The 24,135-nt window shown below is 41.5% G+C and overlaps 1 protein-coding gene across 2 annotated transcripts in view; it reads left to right on the forward strand.

The window, feature by feature from the left end:
• LOC110494893 (myosin heavy chain, fast skeletal muscle) overlaps positions 1–16,013 on the forward strand; it is a 64,434-nt gene extending 48,421 nt beyond the window's left edge. For both annotated transcript variants that reach the window (XM_090195005.1, XM_090195004.1), the window contains 36 exons: positions 24–51; positions 317–425; positions 579–671; positions 1,110–1,170; positions 1,328–1,426; positions 1,760–1,863; positions 2,248–2,386; positions 2,651–2,769; positions 2,922–3,071; positions 3,166–3,336; positions 4,854–5,157; positions 5,516–5,580; positions 5,676–5,763; positions 5,880–5,997; positions 6,143–6,266; positions 6,691–6,827; positions 7,295–7,550; positions 7,765–8,007; positions 8,355–8,531; positions 8,628–8,773; positions 8,953–9,043; positions 9,348–9,737; positions 9,859–9,985; positions 10,173–10,291; positions 10,564–10,760; positions 10,897–11,080; positions 11,192–11,357; positions 11,525–11,649; positions 11,811–12,119; positions 12,231–12,434; positions 12,588–12,713; positions 12,842–13,012; positions 14,410–14,514; positions 14,611–14,706; positions 15,108–15,239; positions 15,881–16,013. In XM_090195005.1, the coding sequence (XP_090051131.1) occupies positions 24–51; positions 317–425; positions 579–671; positions 1,110–1,170; positions 1,328–1,426; positions 1,760–1,863; positions 2,248–2,386; positions 2,651–2,769; positions 2,922–3,071; positions 3,166–3,336; positions 4,854–5,157; positions 5,516–5,580; positions 5,676–5,763; positions 5,880–5,997; positions 6,143–6,266; positions 6,691–6,827; positions 7,295–7,550; positions 7,765–8,007; positions 8,355–8,531; positions 8,628–8,773; positions 8,953–9,043; positions 9,348–9,737; positions 9,859–9,985; positions 10,173–10,291; positions 10,564–10,760; positions 10,897–11,080; positions 11,192–11,357; positions 11,525–11,649; positions 11,811–12,119; positions 12,231–12,434; positions 12,588–12,713; positions 12,842–13,012; positions 14,410–14,514; positions 14,611–14,706; positions 15,108–15,239; positions 15,881–15,901 (5,294 nt within the window). In that variant the 3' untranslated portion in view covers positions 15,902–16,013. The remainder of the gene's footprint in view (positions 1–23; positions 52–316; positions 426–578; positions 672–1,109; positions 1,171–1,327; positions 1,427–1,759; positions 1,864–2,247; positions 2,387–2,650; positions 2,770–2,921; positions 3,072–3,165; positions 3,337–4,853; positions 5,158–5,515; positions 5,581–5,675; positions 5,764–5,879; positions 5,998–6,142; positions 6,267–6,690; positions 6,828–7,294; positions 7,551–7,764; positions 8,008–8,354; positions 8,532–8,627; positions 8,774–8,952; positions 9,044–9,347; positions 9,738–9,858; positions 9,986–10,172; positions 10,292–10,563; positions 10,761–10,896; positions 11,081–11,191; positions 11,358–11,524; positions 11,650–11,810; positions 12,120–12,230; positions 12,435–12,587; positions 12,714–12,841; positions 13,013–14,409; positions 14,515–14,610; positions 14,707–15,107; positions 15,240–15,880) is intronic.
• Positions 16,014–24,135: the final 8,122 nt, after the last annotated feature.

Below are 24,135 nucleotides of genomic sequence, written 5' to 3' on the forward strand. Positions count from 1 at the left end.
AGCAATGTGTTTTTTGGTTCCAGATAAGGAGAACCAGTCCGTCCTGATTACGTAAGTTGTTTACTAAAATGTCACTTGAGAAAGTGTTTCTATTGTAATAAGTTGTGTCACTTGGTGTGATGAAATACATGACATTATGAATGGATTAGAGCATCAGGTTATGTGTAATAACGAGTCGATGAGAAGGATTATTTGTTAAAGACTTATGTCAGAACACAGGTTAACAGTGCATTTTTCTATGCTATTTCTTAGAGAAAGCCAATCTGACACTCAAACATGTAACTAAAACCCCCTCTTTCTCTGTCATATAAACCAGTGGAGAATCCGGTGCAGGAAAGACTGTCAACACCAAGCGTGTCATCCAGTACTTTGCCACCATTGCAGTGTCTGGGGCCAAGAAGGAAGCAGAACCTGGCAAAATGCAGGTAGGTTGTTCTTATGTTTGCCTTTTTAACACATTTCAGTTTGGTTGGTTGTGTAAACTGTTTTTCCAGTGGTGAATCCTCTTTTAAGCAATTGAGAAAAACTAACTTGACCTTGTCACCAGTTTCTGAGCAACTTGTGTTTGTCTCAATCAGGGGTCTCTTGAGGATCAGATCATTGCAGCTAACCCTCTGCTGGAGTCTTACGGTAATGCCAAGACAGTGAGGAACGACAACTCGTCTCGCTTTGTAAGTATGAAGGGCATAAACTTTTTTGGGAATACTTTTATTCTGTAATTCCCTATTGTTATACACATTTAAGATATATATAAGATATATATATATATATATATGTCATTGCTGAAAATTTGAAATTCAAACTTGTCGTGTTTTCAAGGTTCTAAAGTTTGCAATTTCCTCTTTAAAATGTCAGACTTGATTTGCTTCATCAACCCCTACAAAAAAATAAACAAATAATCAAATCCATTATTTATAATCCACATAATGATTCACATTTCCTGTTGCTGCAGGATTATTTTCCCCTGCTGTAGCAAACTGGATCCTACATCAATAACCTACATCTGTATCAATAGATCCAACATCTGTCCAACAAACTGTAACATTTAAAGAGGTCTATCAAAGTCAAATGTTGATTTATTTGTTTCTAACCCCCTTGCTCTACTACAGGGTAAATTCATCAGGATTCACTTCCAAGCTGGTAAACTGGCTAAAGCTGACATTGAGACCTGTGAGTTGGTTTTGATTGTTTCTCAATGCTTTCCTAAATTCACAGAGATACATTTAAATGTAAAGATATCCAACAAATTATCTAATTTTCTCTCTCTCTCTCTCTACTCTTTCTTTGTGTCATTCTATCTCCCTCTCTCTATCTCTTTCTCCCTCAGACCTGCTGGAGAAGTCCAGAGTCTCCTTCCAGCTGCCCGATGAGAGAGGCTACCACATCTTCTTCCAGATGATGACAGGCCACAAACCTGAGCTAGTTGGTACGACAAAGTAGAGGTCCAGAGGAAATTATTCCCACCCCCATTTATGGAATATATAAAAATATTCATAATCCACACTAATAATAATATTACAATGATTACATCCAAGGTAACAAGGCATCTAGACATGGGTCAGGTCTTTGGGAAATATCTATCAAGTAAATCACTGTGATGCACTAGTCCACAAGTCTCAGTCTCCTCTTTATGCTATTCATTATATACTACATGTATCATTGAGTCCATCTATTGAGTAAAGGAGGGAGAGATACTGTAAAGGTAGGAGAGCAGAATTCTAAGAGATTTAACTGACAAGCTGTTCTCCGTTGTCCACAGAAATGGCGCTCATCACCACCAACCCCTACGACTTCCCCATGTGTAGCCAGGGACAGATCACTGTGGCCAGCATTAATGACAATGACGAGCTGGATGCCACAGATGTGAGACAAACAAAGGGTTAACCAAACTCTTGATATGGAATGGATAGTACCACCATACACACTGAATGTACTGTGAAATTCCAACTTGGTGGCAGCTGGGAATTTTATGTGTTTTTGTTTGATTCTAAATGCCTTGTGTTAGTTAGGCATGTGCCTCAAGGAACTCTTCATGCCTTCCACTATAGAGCACCACTAAGTGCCCTGTGGAACTGTGGAACTGTGCTGCCATCTACTAATGTGTTTGCCAAGCGCAATCATGTGGAACAGAGAAGCCAGTCAAATCTATCTATCCCATTTCTTTTGCAGTGAGCAGCACAGAACTGTAGTGTATCTGAGCAAACTACCATTCAGTTAATCTCTGTTGTACTTCCTCTTTAATGCCAGGATGCCATTACCATCCTGGGATTCACTAATGAAGAGAAGATTGGCATCTATAAGCTGACAGGAGCTGTATTGCACCATGGAAACTTGAAATTCAAGCAGAAGCAGCGTGAGGAGCAGGCCGAGCCAGACGGCACAGAGGGTGAGTCCCACTCATAGATATACAATATGTAGAGCATTAGTCCCATTCCCAGTCCCCAACATAGAAATAGAACACCTAAGACAGACAGTGCCACATGAAAGTCAGGCAGGAGATCATTTTTAGAGAACAAATTCCAACCTCCACAAATGTGGGTGAATCAAAATCTAGCCCACAAAGAAGTTTCCCAAACTATTTTTGTCAGTGTGAAATCAGAAACAAGTGATCTTGTGTCCCTGAGTCTGTCGTTGTTGGTTCTCTCTCCAGTGGCTGATAAAATCGCCTACCTGCTGGGCCTGAACTCAGCTGAGATGTTGAAAGCTCTGTGCTACCCCAGAGTGAAGGTCGGCAATGAGTATGTGACCAAGGGACAGACTGTGCCTCAGGTATGGAGGCCAAACAAAGCATCCTCCATTCTCTGTGAACCAGAATTATTTTGGGGACGAGTGCATTGCTTTTGTTTTTCCCAAGCTTGTTTCACCTCATCACTGGACATGGTCAATATCTCATGTATTAATTTGAGGTATTATCATTGCAGGTTAATAACTCAGTCAGTGCTCTGGCCAAGTCCATCTATGAGAGGATGTTCTTGTGGATGGTCATCCGTATCAATGAGATGTTGGACACCAAGAATCCAAGACAGTTCTATATCGGTGTGCTTGACATTGCCGGGTTTGAGATCTTTGATGTGAGTATGAGACCAGAACAAGACAATTAGTTGTGATTGAGATGGATTACAGTCTTGTATGATGAAATTATCCCTTTTAAAATTCCATCAACAGTATAACAGCATGGAGCAGCTGTGCATCAACTTCACCAATGAGAAGCTGCAACAGTTTTTCAACCACACCATGTTCGTCCTGGAGCAAGAGGAGTACAAGAAGGAGGGAATCGTCTGGGCCTTCATTGACTTCGGCATGGACTTGGCTGCCTGCATTGAGCTTATTGAGAAGGTAAGATGTCTGTGAGGATTATAATGGACCGTTATAATGGACCATATATTATCCCTGTGGTACAACGTACAGTAGCGGCGTGTTGTTTAAATTACTGGGAAAGCCAAAACAGTCTAAACAAATCCATATTACAACCTGTGTGTTGTGATAATTGCGTTGTTTGCCCTAAAACCTGTTAGTTTATATGCCTTGCCACTGTGATATAATATACAGGCCTAAGACCGAGACAAAAAGTAGACACAGTGGCAGAATAAATTCAACCACATCTTTGTTTCATCACAAAACCGGAGAGCAACATCTGTCCCATGGAGTCCACAAAGCATAATGAATGTAACAAACAGTTACATGACCTACAACATTCTACAACAGTCAAGTACATTTTTCTGCCATTTTCGAACCACTAAACATCTATTGACTTAGAACCACGGAGAGTTACTGCAAGTCGCAAAGAAAACAGGAGCTGCCTCCCTCCAGTATTCCAGCACCAGTTCAACTTCAACCTTTCAACATCATCAAATAACCCATGCTTAGTCTGATACAGTGACAACTTAAAGATTCCAAAAAACGAGTTTATTCCCAATCACCGTCAGCTAAATATCATGTGGCTGTCCATGGTACTAATTTATGTGAGTAGAAAAAAACATGTTGACTAACTTTCATGTTGCTGAAACAGTCTCTGTCATACAGTACAACCTTTACATTTTTGTTGTCGTCCTTGGCAACCTGGCTAAAACCATTGCTTGCTATTCTAACTTCCTTTCCTGGGCAACGATTAGCCAGCTAGTTAACATTAGCCTTCTACATCTAGCTACATGTTGAACTCCCATACTCTCAGACCAAAAGAACAATGTATGAATTTATGGTTGGATCAGAATTGCTGCTACGAGGACAAGTCCCTGTCTCTATCCATGACTACTTTAGGAAAGGGCCCATTTTAGCTAGCAAGCTATCCACCGGAGGACAACAACAATGAGATGCAACAATTTATGATGTTTGGATTGATGTGAAGCCAAATTCAAACTGGCTTCATTTCACAATTTTTTTGGTGCACCAGGACCATTCACAGATTAGCTCACTCAGTTTAGCTCAACTCTGATTCACTGTTATTGTATAAAAGAAATATCAACTGAGGCCAAATGTTCGTCGTCTTCTTCCCATGTATTCAATGTTACAATATCATATTAGTTTTGACAGCATCAGATAGAAGAGCTACACATACAGAGAAAGAGGGGCGCAGTTTGGCTCGCTAACATGCTTTACCTGGAGAGATACATTCAGCCTCTTGCTAAGTGAGACGAAAGATATAAAATAATGTGTCATTTTTGGGGGGAAGCCTGGCTTCCCTTGGCACCCATGAATACATGCCCTGACAAGTTATCTGACTGTTGAGAACTCAATATGTTTCCTATTATGTGTCCCTAAATTATTATAATCCTATAATAGCATGTTTACTAATTGAATAAATGTGATCCTAAATGGAAATATCACTAATTTGATATACATCTCTTTTCGTAAAGCCATTGGGCATCTTCTCCATCCTTGAAGAGGAGTGCATGTTCCCCAAGTCTTCAGACACTACCTTCAAGGACAAGCTGTACGCCCAGCATCTTGGCAAAACAAAGGCGTTTGAGAAGCCCAAGCCTGCCAAAGGCAAGGCAGAGGCCCACTTCTCCCTGGTGCACTACGCCGGAACTGTGGACTACAACATCACTGGGTGGCTGGAGAAGAACAAGGATCCCCTGAACGACTCAGTTTGTCAGCTGTACCAGAAGTCTGGAGTCAAAATTCTGGCTGCTCTGTATCCTGCTCCACCACCTGAGGGTAAGACTAGAATCACGTCAAATGATTTAATTAAGCACTTATATAACTTAGACCGAATGTTCTTTAAAATCTTTGAATGTATAGCAATTTCTCAGGGTGTTTTCACCAGGTTAATTTATTCATACACTTGGTTAATTCAAATCATACAATAGGTGTTATTCTACACAATCTGATTGACAGCATTTGCCTCTAGATAAGTGTGAAGTTAACCAGAGATTCTCTGGTTTATAATTAGTGTGTTTGCTGAAGACAAGACCACTCTAGATTTCTTACATACTCTTTTTATTATTCTATTTATTCCACCCGCTCTAGGAAATGTACTTTTCTAGTCATCTTTAACTTTTCCCCATTTTAACAGATAAAGCCAAGAAAGGAGGCAAGAAGAAGGGTGGTTCCATGCAGACTGTGTCCTCCCAGTTCAGGGTGAGCTTTTGAAATGTGTAGATTCAGTCCTTCAAAAGGTGCAATTATTCTAAATTACAGTCGGCCTGAGAAAATGGTTTGTAACCCCCTTACAGGAGAACTTACATAAGCTGATGACCAACTTGAGGAGCACTCATCCTCACTTTGTGCGCTGCCTGATCCCCAACGAGTCAAAGACTCCAGGTACAAGAAATATTGAGTTAAATATGTCATCTTATCAGTACAGTATCAGTAACCTCAACCATTCCAATCTTTAACCTGTTTATTAGTATTAAAAGAGACTTGTTTTGTTTTACCAGGTCTGATGGAGAACTTCCTGGTTATCCACCAGCTCAGGTGTAATGGTGTACTGGAGGGTATCAGGATCTGCAGGAAGGGATTCCCCAGCAGAATCATCTATGCTGATTTCAAGCAGAGGTACATACGCACAAGCACACACACACGCACACACCACATAAAATATCTGCTCCAAGGGTTTTCCCAGCATCAGAATAGTCTTACCTTTTACGAAATATAACCAACATATTACAACTTGACATGTTAAAAATGTCTCCTCATTCAGGTACAAAGTACTGAATGCCAGTGTCATCCCTGAGGGCCAGTTCATGGACAACAAGAAGGCTTCTGAGAAGCTGCTTGGGTCCATTGATGTGAATCACGAGGATTACAAGTTTGGACACACCAAGGTCAGTCAAATACCCCCCCCCAGCAAAATCTGACAACAAAACACAGCTTGAATAATAATTTAAACCTGTACCATATAAAATCTCCCCAGTTGATCTATCCATCCTTTTGTTCTTTCTTCTTCATTTAACTAATGGAAAAGGTGGAAAAACATTGTAGTGTTTATTCATCACAAGTATAGAAGAGAAACTAAACTCATTATAATTTGCATTGTGATAGAGTGGTATAGTTGCAGGTATATGTATCTGTACATTATTAATCTACAACTGTACAATAACTAACAACTTAGAAACAACCTGTCACATGGTTTGTTTGCAACTATTGCAAAGTTAATGTTGTTTAAATCAATCTAGTGGTGTTGTTCCCCTCTTTTGATTCAAGCCTTTCTATCTGTGGTTCCATTGACCGTGTTAACCTGTGTCTCAGGTGTTCTTCAAAGCCGGTCTGCTGGGTGTCCTGGAGGAGATGAGAGATGAGAAGCTGGCCTCTCTGGTCGGCATGGTCCAGGCTCTCAGCCGTGGATTCCTCATGAGGAGAGAGTTTAGCAAGATGATGGAGAGGAGGTGAGGAATAGTAGACATCTTGGCAAAGCTTTCTGTCAACCACCTGTATCTAATGCATGATTACATACTATATATGCTGTGAGTTGTTCAGAATGAGAAAGTACATCTTATAATGGTCAACTAAAGCTTTTGGGTTAATTCATTTATAAGTCCAGAAATGGATGTAGCAACTAAGGATTCTAGCTTTATAGCTGCAGTTTCGGATTTGGCTTTTCAATTGGCATTTAAATTTGTGGTATTTATCCATTAATTCTGGAAGAATATAAAATGTCTCATGAGCTTAGCATGACTGTCAGTCATTGCATCTAGGGCACTCACTATGAATTTAATAGGGGTTACATTTCCCTAGCTCCATTCCTCAGCTGTTAACAAACAGTGGTGTGGGGCCCCATTTTGTTGTTCATCTAATCCCAGAATGTAGCTTTAAGCATGTCACTCACCATGTCACTCTCCTTTCTGTCGACCAGAGAATCAATTTACGCCATCCAGTACAACATCCGCTCATTCATGAATGTCAAAACCTGGCCATGGATGAAGTTGTACTTCAAGATCAAGCCCCTGCTGCAGAGCGCTGAGACTGAGAAGGAGCTGGCCAACATGAAGGAGAACTATGACAAGATGACGGCAGACCTGGCCAAGGCTCTGGCCACAAAGAAGCAAATGGAGGAGAAGTTGGTGTCCCTGACGCAGGAGAAGAACGACCTGGCGCTCCAAGTAGCATCTGTGAGTCAGCAACAAGCTTCATAAGGGCACATCCACACACACAAATACACAGACAGACATACATACAAACCCACAAACACATATGAACACACTGTGAAGGTTTAACATGTTTTTATTGCCATTATTATATATTTCATGAATTTCTATTGATTTAATCTGACCTTCAATACACAAAGTGAGGCCTCTGATTTTTTTTCTGCTGTTCTGAAACCAGGAAGGAGAGAGTCTGAACGATGCTGAGGAAAGGTGCGAGGGGCTCATCAAGAGCAAGATCCAGCAGGAGGCCAAACTCAAAGAGACGACCGAGAGGCTGGAGGATGAGGAGGAGATCAATGCTGAGTTGACTGCTAAGAAGAGGAAGCTGGAGGATGAGTGCTCTGAGCTGAAGAAGGACATTGATGACCTGGAGCTCACCCTGGCCAAAGTGGAGAAGGAGAAGCACGCCACTGAAAACAAGGTATTGTGTCTTACCATAGACAGTCTAACCAACAATAATCAACTCAAAACATAGCTTTACAGAATTGGAATTCAAGTTGTATTGTGGGTGCAGGAAAAATTAAGACACAACGGAGGAATTTCAGTTGCGTGGTACTCCCAACATTCATTGCATGTTCTACTCCACCTCATTTATGACTTCCATTCAGTACACTGGCATGGTGAACACTGACATCTAGTGTTGAATATATAGTACAGTAATTGTTAATGCTGTGCAAATCTAAATTAAATGAATGCAATATTTAACAAACTAAATCTCCCCTTTATGGTGAAGTGACCAAAGACTAATTTTGATGTGGCCGTTTTCAGGTTAAAAACCTGACAGAGGAGATGGCGTCTATGGATGAGAGTGTTGCCAAGCTGACCAAGGAGAAGAAAGCCCTCCAAGAGGCCCACCAGCAGACACTGGATGACCTGCAGGCAGAGGAGGACAAAGTCAACACTCTGACCAAGGCCAAGACCAAGCTGGAACAGCAAGTGGACGACGTGAGTGGAGTTTGACATTTTGGCCATGATAGTATGTAAGATGATATTATCTTCAGTTGTTTAGATTTTAACAATATATGTGTTTTTATCTTCTAGCTTGAGGGTTCTCTGGAGCAAGAGAAGAAGCTCCGTATGGACCTTGAGAGATCCAAGAGAAAGCTGGAGGGAGATCTGAAACTGGCCCAGGAGTCCATAATGGACCTGGAGAATGACAAGCAACAAGCTGATGAGAAAATCAAGAAGTAAACACAAACAAATGAATACAGTATTACCTGCTATAATGGTTGTTCTTGACTAACTATTGTAATTATTAATTATTATTTGCATGTGATTCTTAAAAGCAAAGTGAATGGTATTATCCTCTGCCTTTACACTATCAAACCAAAACCAACTCTACAATCAACGTGTTTGTGTTTCTTAGGAAGGAGTTTGAGACCACCCAGCTCCTCAGCAAGGTTGAGGATGAGCAGTCTCTGGGAGCTCAGCTGCAGAAGAAGATCAAGGAACTCCAGGTACAGTACAGGATATAAGCTTCAGTACAGAAAAGCACAGACTTGAATCAATTCTTGAAAAAGATTATTCTGGTAGCAAACATTTTTCCAGTTGGCTTCTGACAGCTGAGTAGGTTGGAAGATGGTGTTTCTTAACATTGTGGTTTTGGTTCCTTAATGGGACACTGTCTACTGAATATATTAGTGTAACTGGCTTCGTATTAAACACATTTATGCAAAATATACATACTATTATTATTTTGTGAGGTTCAATTGTTTCAACTGTATTGTAGTGTTCATCCCCCTGCTCCTGCCCCTGTTCTAGGCCCGTATTGAGGAGCTGGAGGAGGAAATTGAGGCTGAGCGTGCTGCCAGGGCTAAGGTTGAGAAGCAGAGGGCCGATCTCTCCAGGGAACTTGAGGAGATCAGCGAGAGGCTGGAGGAGGCCGGAGGCGCCACTGCTGCTCAGATTGAGATGAACAAGAAGCGTGAGGCTGAGTTCCAGAAGCTGCGTCGTGATCTTGAAGAGTCCACCCTGCAGCATGAGGCCACAGCCGCCGCTCTGCGCAAGAAGCAGGCCGACAGTGTGGCTGAGCTCGGGGAGCAGATCGACAACCTGCAGCGTGTCAAGCAGAAGCTGGAGAAGGAGAAAAGCGAGTACAAGATGGAGATTGATGACCTCTCCAGCAACATGGAGGCCGTCGCCAAGGCTAAGGTGAGTAGTGATGTTTTGATCAAGCAGTATTGAGGGGGGTCAACTACATTACCATTCAAGTGAACTGAAGTTGACAGGAGTCCCACATATAAAGTAATGATGGTACATGTTTCACTAACAGGGCAATCTGGAGAAGATGTGCCGTACTCTTGAGGACCAGCTGAGCGAGCTCAAGACTAAGAATGATGAGAATGTTCGCCAGGTCAACGACATCAGTGGACAGAGGGCCAGACTCCTGACAGAAAATGGTACCATCAACAATGAACAATAAGCCAATGCTTTCCTTCAGTAAAACACAATAACATGTTGGGGGCTGTATCCACATAATTTATACTGTACTATTCACCACCTAACATTCCCTATGGTACCTCAAAATACATTTTCAATCTTAGAGAACAGAGACCCTATTAACAAGATGTCCCTCTGTCCCTGCAGGTGAGTTTGGTCGCCAGCTGGAGGAGAAGGAAGCACTGGTGTCTCAGCTGACCAGAGGCAAACAGGCCTTCACCCAGCAGGTGGAGGAGCTAAAGAGGGCAGTTGAGGAGGAGGTCAAGGTAAGGGACACAAAATGGACTCTGCGTCCACAGAGTTTAGAGCTATATCTTCATATAGACTGTGACTACGCAACCCTCTGAGACTCCTACTATCTCACCACATTCAGAGAATCCTACTGTCTCACCATCCGCAGAGACTCCTACTGTCTCTCCAACCTCACAGACTCCTCTCTCCACCCTCAGAGACTCCTATTGTCTCTCCACCCTCAGAGACTTCGACCATAATGTGTTTGACTATCTCACTCATCTCTCCTTGTCTTTCATTCTCACAGGCTAAAAACGCACTGGCCCACGGTGTTCAGTCTGCCCGCCATGACTGTGACCTCCTGAGGGAGCAGTTTGAGGAGGAGCAGGAGGCCAAGGCAGAGCTGCAACGCGGCATGTCCAAGGCCAACAGTGAGGTGGCTCAGTGGAGGACTAAGTATGAAACTGATGCCATCCAGCGCACAGAGGAGCTGGAGGAGGCCAAGTGAGTCGCACACAACATAATAAACTCAGATATTGTGTGGATGGTGAGGGTGGTAGGGGGCTCTGACAAAATGTTACATCAATATGTATTGTAACATTTCTTTCACACCATCAAACCACCCTCTGTTGTCCAACAGGAAGAAGCTGGCCCAGCGTCTGCAGGATGCTGAGGAGACCATTGAGGCGACCAACTCCAAGTGCGCCTCCCTGGAGAAGACCAAGCAGAGGCTGCAGGGAGAGGTGGAGGACCTCATGATTGATGTTGAGAGAGCCAACGCATTGGCCGCCAACCTCGACAAGAAGCAGAGGAACTTTGACAAGGTGAAAATGAATAAAGCTATATTTTTTTATCAAGTTTATAATTGTTGCATATTTCTAATTTAAAAACTCTTCATCAATGACTTCCAATGAAAATCCCATGTATTTCGCTAGGTTCTGGCAGAGTGGAAGCAGAAGTATGAGGAGGGCCAGGCTGAGCTGGAAGGAGCTCAGAAGGAGGCTCGCTCTATGAGCACTGAACTCTTCAAGATGAAGAACTCCTACGAGGAGGCTCTGGATCATCTGGAGACTCTGAAGAGAGAGAACAAGAACCTGCAACGTGAGCATTTGACAGTGATTCTATTTGGCTTATGTTTAATTAGCAATATGATTTGCTGTTAATTAATTCACTGTTATTATGATTCAATATCAACTTCAGTACATTGACATATCCACTTAAAATCCCCCAAGTCTAAACTTCTTGTGTGTGTGTGTGTGTGTGTGCAGAGGAGATCTCTGACCTGACTGAGCAGATTGGAGAGACTGGCAAGAGCATCCATGAGCTGGAGAAGGCCAAGAAGACCGTGGAGACAGAAAAGTCTGAGATCCAGACCGCTCTGGAGGAGGCTGAGGTACAAACTACAGCTGTTTGATGGGAAAAGCAGTGTTAAACTAGCCAACACCAGCTACAGTCCAATGATCCTTGTATTGGAGTTTATTGTAGTCATATATATTTAATTCCTACATTCAAATGTATTGAACACAATTGGCCTGACTGCCTCTGTTTGTCCAGGGAACACTGGAGCACGAGGAATCCAAGATTCTGCGTGTGCAGCTGGAGTTGAACCAGATCAAGGGTGAGGTGGACAGGAAGATCGCTGAGAAGGACGAGGAGATGGAGCAGATCAAGAGGAACAGCCAGAGGGTGGTTGACTCCATGCAGAGCACCCTGGACTCTGAGGTCAGGAGCAGGAATGATGCCCTGAGGGTGAAGAAGAAGATGGAGGGAGACCTGAACGAGATGGAGATCCAGCTGAGCCACTCCAACAGGCAGGCCGCTGAGGCCCAGAAACAGCTGAGGAATGTCCAGGGACAGCTCAAGGTAAAGGGACTGGGACATCAGGCTCAAAAACCTGAACATGGCTAGAGATTTGTTTGTGAAACACCCCTACTTCCACAAGTCCTAATGAACGTATGTCATTGTGAACCCCAGGATGCCCAATTGCACCTTGATGATGCTGTCCGTGTCGCAGAGGACATGAAGGAGCAGGCAGCCATGGTGGAGCGCAGAAACGGTCTGATGGTGGCTGAAATCGAGGAGCTGAGAGTTGCTCTGGAGCAGACAGAGAGAGGCCGCAAAGTGGCTGAGACTGAGCTGGTAGACGCCAGCGAGCGTGTTGGACTGCTGCACTCCCAGGTATTGGTCAAATGCCATTTCTAATGAAACTCAACCAAGCAAACAATTTAAACACACCTGGAAATTGACCGTGCTTGCCTTAGATTTTCATAATTTCAGTCTTGTGACTTGTAAGTTCTCCTTGGGGTCAAACAAATCGTCTTCCTCCTTCAGAACACCAGCCTTCTGAACACCAAGAAGAAGCTGGAGACTGACCTGGTGCAGGTGCAGGGAGAGGTGGACGACATCGTCCAGGAGGCCAGGAATGCAGAGGAGAAGGCCAAGAAGGCAATCACTGATGTGAGTCCTTGAATTACATCAACTTAATTGGTCCCTAAGGTCCAATGGTAGCTGGGCTGGTAAAGAACAACAAAGATCTGAGAGGGACATTAACATTGGTGCATAAATTAAACAAACTACTATTCCAGGCGGCCATGATGGCTGAGGAGCTGAAGAAGGAGCAGGACACCAGCTCTCACCTGGAGAGGATGAAGAAGAACCTGGAGGTCACAGTCAAGGACCTGCAGCACCGCCTGGATGAGGCTGAGAATCTGGCCATGAAGGGAGGCAAGAAGCAGCTCCAGAAACTGGAGTCCAGGGTGAGATACCTGCAGGGTGGATTAGGGTGGATTGAAAGACTGATTGCTGGAAATGTATTTGATCATGTTAAAATACACAGGAGCATTTTGTAATTACTTTTTATCTCAAATAACCCATCTAGATCAGGGGTTCCCAAACTGTTTTGTGGCAAGGACCACTTTTGTGGTAGCGAATTCATCAGAGATCCCCCTCATAATATCAGAACACAACTCCTACTTTAAAGTGCGATAAAAATTGCATCCACTCAGATTTACTATGACTTCTGCAGTGCATCACTGGACTAATCAAGTCTCAGGCCCTCAAGTACCCCCTCTTTGCATCAGAGAGAAAATGTTGCAGTTTTAAAGCTTACATTACAGTGAATTTATGATCACAACAAAACCAATTATAATAATTTTACATTTATTTAGTGGAGTTGATCCAAAACCTTTAAATAGACGCAAACGTATTCATCTAGTTGCTTCCTTCAGGCTTAAACTGTTGTCTCAGCAGACTTCTTCTAATCTGCCATTTCATTCATAATAATAATAATAATAATAATTCCCAATAAATATCAACACACAATATAATATACATTCATCGAATTGATGTCATAGTAATAATTTATCTCTCTATTGTTACGTCTCATTCACTGGCCGTTGCTAGGGAAGCTAGCGTTGCTATGCGGGGCTACCAGCTAGCAGGCTAATGGCTGAATTAGCTTTTAGGCTAGCGGAGTTTAATAAGTTCATAAAACCTGAAAATACAACATAACATCTGTACAAAAATATGTACACACTCCAGAAACAGTACCGTTTGAATATGGTGATTTTTACACTCGCTTACCTTCAAAATTAAGACGTAAAAATGTATTTATGTCGGTGCTTCTGTCTTTCTGTTGGCTCACTTGGCAAACTACTCTCAACTGCCAGAGCGCGAGCTCCATAATAGAAGCAATGTCACAACATTAAAACATACGAGTGGCGGCCTCTAGTTGCCATACTGGTACTGCACCATACACCACTAAACGCATGACAACATTGATAAATAGTAATGTTACAAATACAAGAAGAATTTGAGTTGAGAGCCTCCCAGACCCGTTATTTAAACTAAGAGTTAATAACATTCATTGTGGATAAATAATATTACATTGTACTGTATTGCACCCTCTAAACATTTTGCCAAGATCCCTGGCTGTTTAATCTGTTATTGCTATAAATATTCATAAACAAATTTAAATGTAAATTTCACTTTGGGAACCACTGACCTAGTTAATGAAAAGTTTATGTTATTATTACAGACCACTTCAATTAAAATAATGAAATGACTTGACTGAGTAGAAGACTATACCTCTGTTTTACAAAACGTCTGATTTCACCACCTCAAACAAATGCCTACATGTATTTCTTCCACAAAGGTGCGTGAGCTCGAGACTGAGGTGGAGGCCGAGCAGAGAAGAGGTGTAGACGCAGTAAAGGGAGTCCGCAAGTATGAGCGCAGAGTCAAGGAGCTTACTTACCAGGTAAGAGAAAGTGTCAAGTTTGTGAAGAATGAACTAACACAGACAGGTTTGTGTATAAAACTATTGGGGCATTGATTCTTTGCTCTTCTCTCACAGACTGAGGAGGATAAGAAGAACGTTAGCAGACTTCAGGACCTGGTAGATAAGCTGCAGATGAAAGTGAAGGCCTACAAGAGGCATTCTGAGGAAGCGGTGAGTCACAGACTTAGTCAAATACTCTGAAAAGAAACATTTTTTCCCCCTACAAAACGTAATGTCCATGTGGTTTAGTTGAAGTGTTGCTACAGCACACCTGTCATCAATGACTCAACTGATATTACAAGTAATTGCTTAAGAAATTATAAAAATTTCTGAGTGTTTGCTGCGCTGGGGGCTGGTCTAGTGATCGTGCTGGAGGCAGCGGATTGGTCCCCCGTTCTGCCACTCACTTCCTCTGCTGTATCATCTAGCTCCCTGTATACATTGCTATTCTAAAGCTGTCTTTTTTTGTATTTCGTTTTTTTAAATACCTTTAAAAACAGAATAGTAATTTGCTTCCTGGTTTCAAACTTTAAATGCTGATGTTCTGCTCTCCCTCTCCTTTCCTCACCCAGGAGGAAGCAGCAAACCAGCACATGTCTAAGTTCAGGAAGGTTCAGCATGAGCTGGAGGAGGCTGAGGAGCGTGCTGACATCGCTGAGACTCAGGTCAACAAGCTCAGAGCCAAGACCCGTGACTCTGGAAAGGTACAGAACTGCTGCTAAACCTGTACCTGACTCATGTTTAAATATGACCACATCAACACCACCTATGATTCAGTCTTCTCAGAGGTCAATACAGACATTTTACACTCAACTGTATTGAAGATCCCTAAGAAGAACATTTCAGGAAGGGCTAAACAATCTAATGAGAGTAATTCAGTTAGTACTTCAACATCTAAAATCCAAGCTGAGCACTGAGCACTAAAGACTTGATCCATTATATTCTATCCATATATTTATCATGTTGATTGTTATTACTGATCCATTATATTCTATCCATATATTTATCATGTTGATTGTTATTACTGATCCATTATATTCTATCCATATATTTATCATGTTCATTATTATTACTGATCCATTATATTCTATCCATATATTTATCATGTTGATTGTTATTACTGATCCATTATATTCTATCCATATATTTATCATGTTGATTGTTATTACTGATCCATTATATTCTATCCATATATTTATCATGTTGATTGTTATTACTGATCCATTATATTCTATCCATATATTTATCATGTTCATTATTATTACTGATCCATTATATTCTATCCATATATTTATCATGTTCATTATTATTACTGATCCATTATATTATTTCTTTCTTCTTACAGGGAAAAGAAGTTGCTGAATAAACAAGACCAAAGTATTGAAGATCAAAGTCTTACCATTTTCCTGTGATGCATAAAATATGATTTTTATGGTGAAATGTTGAGCATTGATTAAAAACATGTGGATCTACATACACTTCCTTTGTGACTGTGGATTTATTACTCAGCAAACAGTTTTTAAACCATAAAATATTGTACTTTAATTAATGGAGCGATTTGGGATTCCAACAACAACAAAGCAGACACCCCAACAAAGCGGTAACCTCTTTTGGTAAACATCTGAGGGATGAGGATGGAGAAATGTAACCACTATCAAATTCTTAGACTGAGCTATGTATGTAAGGACTGACCACTGTAGTGGAAATTTCAGTACAGAGAAAGACTTGGACAATTATTCATTATTCGTTATTATTCAAACAATCATCTTTATTCAACATCGATTAATTATTCTAATAATGAAACCGTCGACCGGTCGACCGAAATCGTCGACCGCACACTCCAAGTTGTGTTGCAGAGAGCATAGCTGATAATGAATTAACAGAGATCTTATATAGGCCCTAAATGCTCAGTCAGACATTTCTACCGTTCCCATAAGCCACCTTGGTATATCTCCTGGTTATCTGCACGGGATGTTAATTAACTTCCAACCCGGTTTAGTTTCCCAGATGCCAGGAAGATGAGACAATGAGGCATTGCTATAAACTCTTCCAGGCTCTCTCTATCTCGGGTCACACACACCACATCTTGTCTATAGAATGCCAGCTTTTAGGTGTTTATCACCATTGTCAGCTCAAGCTATCCCTAGCAAAACCCATTCCTTAACCAGACGCCCAGACTAACTGCAGGAAGCTAGAGTGGACACCATAAAAACTCAGTATTAGCAGGCCAGTCTTAATCTTAGTTAAATATATAACTGTTTACTATTAATATCAAACAAATCAGATAAGTATGTCATTTTTCCCCTGACACCATCCATAACGTAAAAGTTATAGTTTTAACTCTTTACACTAAGTGGAAATGTAGGGATATTCTCAGAACAACGTTCTCAGAAAACAACAAACCAGATTTTTGCATTTGAAGTTTGTCACAGATTATGCAAATATGAATCTGTTGTGGACACACTGCATAAACAGAAATGGCGATAGAGCATCTGACCAAATTACTGAAGATTTTAGTTCTGGCTTTTACTGATATTATATCCATATAAATGAGAAAATAAATCACACATGTGATGTTGTTTTATCATTAGACAGTTTGCATTTGCAAAGAAGCTTTTCGGCAGATATACACTGCTGTAATGATTCGTGTTTTTATGGTAATAAAATGTCATTTAATTTCTAAGAGAAAGTACAGTAATACACATTATAAACACAGTGATAAACACGGAAATACACATTATAAACACAGTGATAAACACAGAAATACACATTATAAACACAGTAATAAACACGGAAATACACATTATAAACACAGTGATAAACACGGAAATACACATTATAAACACAGTAATATATTGTTAGATTTCTTCCGGTGCCGCAGAAATGATTTTGTTTTCCACTGCAAAATGTTTTGAATATGTTTTGTTGCCTTAATGAACATGACCCGCCACATGGGCCTTTCTATTTATATCAAAACTCCAAACAACATTTAGTATAACAACTTTCCAATAGAGGGCGCTGAACACCAAGGTTAGAAGAGGCAACGCAAGGGGGTTTTCTTTTGCCTGCCACTGCAAAGGTTAGTGGAAGGTGCCTGAAAGAAATCCTGGCTGGGAATCAGAGGAGACTAAAGCATTGTCAAAACAGTAGTGAGGGCTTTCCCTGACAGTTGGTTGGCTAGCATATTTATAGACAACATGCGTGAGTGTTTTAGGAAACTGGGGATCAACGGCTGTACTCGGCAAGGGCTTCCCCTGGGCTGTCTGGCAGGAAGTATTTATGGATTACTGTGGTGTGTAGAGGGATCACTGCAGTAGATACGTGTGTGTAGAAGGAAACACAATGGAACATCTTTCAAAATGTTTATCTTAACTGTATGATTATTGCCTTTTAACTGTGTCCCATGCCTGCCAGAAATGATTGCCTTTCAGGGCTGAATTACCTTTGTTGCATTACATTGAATTGATTGTTTGTAATTTATGTTACATACGCAGTTATATTTTATAATGCCAGGATGTCATTCAGGCTTTTCATCTAGTATGAATTCCCTGCACACTATTGAGGAAGAGAATCGTCTTTTCAGACTCAGAATATTGGCACATTGAACCATGTCACAGACTGTAGAATAAAAATCTGTGGATGGAGCTGAAACAATGATGTGGCATCTGTTCTGCCATCTTGATGCACGTTCCCCATAGCCTTCATTAGATCATGCCTTCTCAGTATGGACGAGCCTAGTGCGTTGGTATTTGCTACTTGATGCATGTTGTAAATAGAATATACTGGTAGTATGGTAAGTACATAACTAATACATTGAGTGTACAAAACATTAGGAACAACTGCTCTTTCCACAACAGACTGACCAGGTGAAAGCTATAATCCCTTATTGATGTCATTGATGTCATTTATGTCAATCAATCAAATGTATTTATAAAGCCCTTTTTACATCAGACAATGTCACAAAGTGCTGTACAGAAACCCAGCCTGAAACCCCAAAACAGCACGCAATGCAGATGTTCAAAGGTTCATAGATGACCAAAGATATCCACTTCAAACAGTGTAGATGAAGGGGAAGAGACAGGTTGAGGAATCATTTTTAAGCCTTCAGACAATTGAGACATGGAATGTGCCAAGACAATGCAGGAGTGGCTTCGGTACAAGCCTCTGAATGTCCTTGAGTGGCCCAGCCAGAGCCCGGACTTGAACCCGATCGAACATCTCTGGAGAGACCTGAAAATAGCTGCGCAGCGACACTCCCCATCCAAACTGACAGAGCTTGAGAGGATCTGCAGAGAGGAATGGGAGAAACTCCCCAAATACAAGTGTGCCATGAAGACTTGACGCTGTAATCGCAGTCAAAAGTGCTTCAAAAAAGTACTGAGTAAAGGGTCTGAATACTTATGTAAATATGATATTTCAGTTTTTTTGTTTTTGTTAAAATTTGCAAATATTTCTAAAAACATGTTTTTGGTTTTTCATTATGGGGTAGTGTGTGGGGTGAGGAAATGATGAGGTGGGAAAAAAATGTAATCCCTTAAAGAATAAGGCTGTGACGTAACAAATTATGGAAAAAGTCAAGGGGTCTGAATACTATCAGACTGCACTGTACCGAGGCTCAAACCCAGGAAGTCTCTCACAAACACATGACCTCCTGAAGCATCTTAACCAGTCGCGCCACCAAAAAGCTAACTATTCAGCAGCACAAGTGGAGACGCTGAGGACTGAGGTTCACAGATCCCCCATCTGCTACACAATCAATAACCAGTTTAGGAAAAAGCATTTTAATGTTTTGGTAATGCTATACTTTTCCAGATTTACCAGAGGGTTCAAATTGCAATGAGTTAGATGCTAAATAGCTTTGTCAGCATAGCGGAGGCTTCACACATAGCCGAGGCGTCACACTTTTATGAGATGGCTATAAATAGAATCCAGAGTGGTGGGAGAGGTTGGAATGAAGGCCCAACAGTCAGCCAACACAGACTAGATACATGGTGTCAGAAGGCAGGTTTTGTTAGCAGTGAGCAGTTTACCTACTCTGTCAGATTACGTTAGTTGCAGGTTTTGTGAAATGGCCACCCTCCATGCTGACAACAATGAAGACGCATGCAAGTTCTCAGAACGCCTGGATTGATGTTCATTAACATATCAGTTAACCACATCATATGGCATTGCAATATGACGTGGCACTTAACCATTCATTAATGCAATGCAACCAATAAGAGACTCTGGAATCATGATCCTATATGACCTAAAGAGAAAGGTCCTGTCCCAGGGCCATGGAGTGTGAGGGCAAGTTGATCAGACACATTGGTTCCACACTGATGTCACTTCAATGTTATGAATTTGAACAGATGTAGTGTTCAACAAGTAAATAGGAAGAGGGAAGTGGGTTATGAACAGGTTCTGAAGGAGGAAACATTAACTACTGGAAGAAGGAAGGTTAGCTAGAAAGTTAGTCTGTGTGCCACATTATTGTATTAGAGAAGCTATTAGGGTGATTCCTGAAGAAACTAGAGCAACAAAAAAATAATCATTATTTTTGGGGGGGGGGTGAAATATTTTGTTTCACGTACAACACAACACAAAAACAAAACGCCAACTATACAAACCATTCTCTAAGATGGTCAACATGCGATTTCCAAATCCGTATCTTTGAGAAATAATTACTTGAAGTTGGAACATTTACGACATTTAACGACCCTGTTAAAAATCAGGTATGTGGTTCTCGATAATGGCTGAACGGAACATGGCGTGAGTAGGGGAGGGTGTTGTGTACCTCCATCCAAGTTGATTTGCTAATTTTCATCGAAATTGTTTTCATATTGGCTTAGATGTAATGGTAGAAATATTTTAATTTAACATTGCACATTGATCAATGCCTAAGAAGCCGGTGCGTTATTGAGATGATTGCGATGTTAAAGTGTAATGTTATTATGACTGTTTGACATAGTAGGACTTGTTGCTACATGGCCCTGTTCGTGGGATAAATTGCAGAACTATAAAGCAGAAGCTCCTATCATCAGGTCTTCAGTCATCCCAGATATAACAGCTGCCATAGAGGTCTAGCCGATTACCAAATCAGCAGTTAAAGGTCGACTGCCCTTAAAAACCAACTTCTCGTTTGTAAAACGGCCTATGATGCATGATATGAGTCAAACATTTACTCTAGTGTCAAAATTGACTACAAAGTGTGAATATGATCATTTTGGTCATAAAAACGAAGTTTGGTAAGTGACTGAGTAACAACGGGTACATGAAGGTTTGGTTAGGATTACAATTATGGCAACAATTCATACCCCCGTTTGCATATAAACTAGGGTTGTGCAGATCTCATCTCAGTATTAGTAATCGTATTCATTTTATCACACTTGATACTTATAATCGTATTTACTCGTGATCGGAAACCCGGACGTGCGCCTTAAATGCTGGTAAATCACCTCACAGGGCATGTCAGAGTACATCCTTATGTTCCTACACCTCACAGCGCATGTCAGAGCACATCCTTATGTTCCTTCACACACGTTGTTCAAAGGTAAAAGACCCCGACTGATGAAAATGCCTATGGTTTACTTACTTAGTCCTATTCAATGATAAACTAAATAGGCTAATACATCGCCTAATGGATGGCTGCTTACCACTGCCTGCATGCATTCCAGACACAGATTTAGGTTATTTTGAATTATCTTGCCCCATGTATTGTTTCACTTTGGAGGGGAGCAAAACCTTTCCCTCCTGACATTTACGCCACAACATTTATACAACCAAAATAAATATCATGATATTTTTTAATGATCTGTTTCTTGGTAAACATGCCTCGGCGAGAATAAATAATAATAGCAAGCAAGCATGGGCTTGGATCACGACATAACGTAATTTAACAGACGTCGGCAATGGAATAATTATACGGACAGACAAAGTAGACGAACTAAACCAGGGTTTCCCAAACTTGGTCCTGGTAGACATGCCGAGAAAAAAAAAACATAAACGCTCAGCAAAGTCAATCAGGAAATAACTAGATTTAACAACATCTGAATAGCTATGGATTCTGATTCATACACGATGTTTGGAGAGACTTATAACCATGAATGAAACAGAGCCGAGCGTGTGACTGGGGAATGAGAGCAGAGGGAGAGCGGCTTGTTCTAATCCAATCGTTGCAGCAGGCTCAACCGATGCCCCGCCCCATTTATTTTCAAACAGAAGAACTAGCCAATAGTTGTTAAGAACACACAGCCCTTCACACTATTTGAGTTAAAGAGAGATACGTGCTGCACATCCCATCCCCTAGGGGGCAGTGGAGGCGGGGCCAAGCATTGAAGCTCTGGTCTGCATTAGAGGTCTGTGGTGTGCACAACTGGGAGGGATTACTGAGCTAATCTGCTGAACATTATGAACAGGTTCTGAAAGAGGAAACATTAACTACTGGAAGAAGGAAGATTATCTCGAAAGTCAGTCTGTGTGCCACATTATTGTATTAGAGAAGCTATTAGGGTGATTCCTGAAGGAACTAGAGCAACGAAAAAATAATCATTATTTTGTGGATTTTCACCACATTTAATCCACAGAAGGGTCTGTTGAAGGAAGGATTGTTGACATATATTTTACATTTGTTTAACTTTTTTTCCGAGGGGGGTTAAATGTTTTGTTTCACAAATATTTTGTTCCACCAGCAGGACTTTTATTTTGTATCTTTCTTTTGACATCCCCTTTTAGAGTTTTCTGTATTATTATGGACTATTACAAAAGATACTCGTATCATAATGATATTTGGAAAATTCTCCATATCCTTTACTTCCTGCAATCTCTGTTGTGTTTACATGTTAAAGTCTAAAAATAAAGCTGTCCAAAAGAAGCAGGTATTTGACTGGTCTGTTTAATGGTCATATCAGTTAGAAGTCTGTTCCATATATGGTCATATCAGTTAGAAGTCTGTTCCATATATGGTCATATCCCCTGGTGTACGGCTCAAATTGCAGCAGATCTGCCAATAAACCAATGCCAAATGACCTGAGATATATCGCTGTGGAAGCTGGATGTATTTCTGATACACCCATTTCTGAACATGGCCATGTTGGGATTGTAAATGATCTGTTGCTTTGGCACGTTTCTTGTAAATTGACCATGGTCTGTATGGGATCAGATTGGAGTTTCACGAACAGTTCAGCAGGTTTGATACCATCTCTATGAGGCAGGGTCATACAGTAATCCTAAACTACTTCAGGCTGCATGTATTTCTGACATCCATGGTTGGAGAAGGTCACTGACGGAGTAATAATATGGACTACTTGTTTGTCTAAAGATCTGTAAATCCTGCTGAAAAACACAACAACTCCCCATTTGATCCAACTGTTTCTCCTCGTAAATGTATTAGATTAATATTACATTTATCCCTCCATAGACTGTTCACTCTGCATGCTGAAAGGTGAAGACATCATACCTATACTGTGGACCACCCTAGTCATAGACTGTTCACACTGCATGCTGAAAGGTGAAGACCTCATCCCTATACTGTGGACCACCCTAGTCATAGACTGGTCACTCTGCATGCTGAAAGGTGAAGACATCATACCTATACTGTGGACCATCCTAGTCATAGACTGTTCTCTCTGCATGCTGAAAGGTGAAGACATCATACCTATACTGTGGACCATCCTAGTCATAGACTGGTCACTCTGCATGCTGAAAGGTGAAGACATCATACCTATACTGTGGACCATCCTAGTCATAGACTTCTCTCTTCTGCCGCAAGGCAAGCGGTACCGGAGCACCAAGTCTAGGTCCAAGAGGCTTCTTAACAGCTTCTACCCCCAAGCCATAAGACTCCTGAACAGCTAATCAAATGGCTACCCAGACCCCTCTTTTACGCTGCTGCTACTCTCTGTTTATTATCTATGCATAGTCACTTTACCTGTACCTACATGTAAATAATACCTCAATTACCTCGACTAACCGGTGCCCCCGCACATTGACTCTGTACCGGTACCCCCTGTATATAGTCTCCACATTGACTCTGTACCGGTAGCCCCCTGTATATAGCCTCCACATTGACTCTGTACCGGTACCCCCTGTATATAGTCTCCACATTGACTCTGTACTGGTAGCCCCCTGTATATAGCCTCCACATTGACTCTGTACTGGTAGCCCCCTGTATATAGCCTCCACATTGACTCTGTACTGGTAGCCCCTGTATATAGCCTCCACATTGACTCTGTACTGGTAGCCCCCTGTATATAGCCTCCACATTGACTCTGTACTGGTAGCCCCCTGTATATAGCCTCCACATTGACTCTGTACTGGTAGCCCCTGTATATAGCCTCCACATTGACTCTGTACCGGTACCCCCTGTATATAGTCTCCACATTGACTCTGTACTGGTACCACCTGTATATAGCCTCCATATTGACTCTGTACTGGTAGCCCCTGTATATAGCCTCCACATTGACTCTGTACCGGTACCCCCTGTATATAGTCTCCACATTGACTCTGTACTGGTACCACCTGTATATAGCCTCCATATTGACTCTGTACTGGTAGCCCCTGTATATAGCCTCCACATTGACTCTGTACCGGTACCCCCTGTATATAGTCTCCACATTGACT

This window comes from Oncorhynchus mykiss, chromosome 13, assembly GCF_057628025.1.
Source record: "Oncorhynchus mykiss isolate SJ-2025 chromosome 13, ASM5762802v1, whole genome shotgun sequence".
NCBI lineage: Eukaryota > Metazoa > Chordata > Actinopteri > Salmoniformes > Salmonidae > Oncorhynchus > Oncorhynchus mykiss.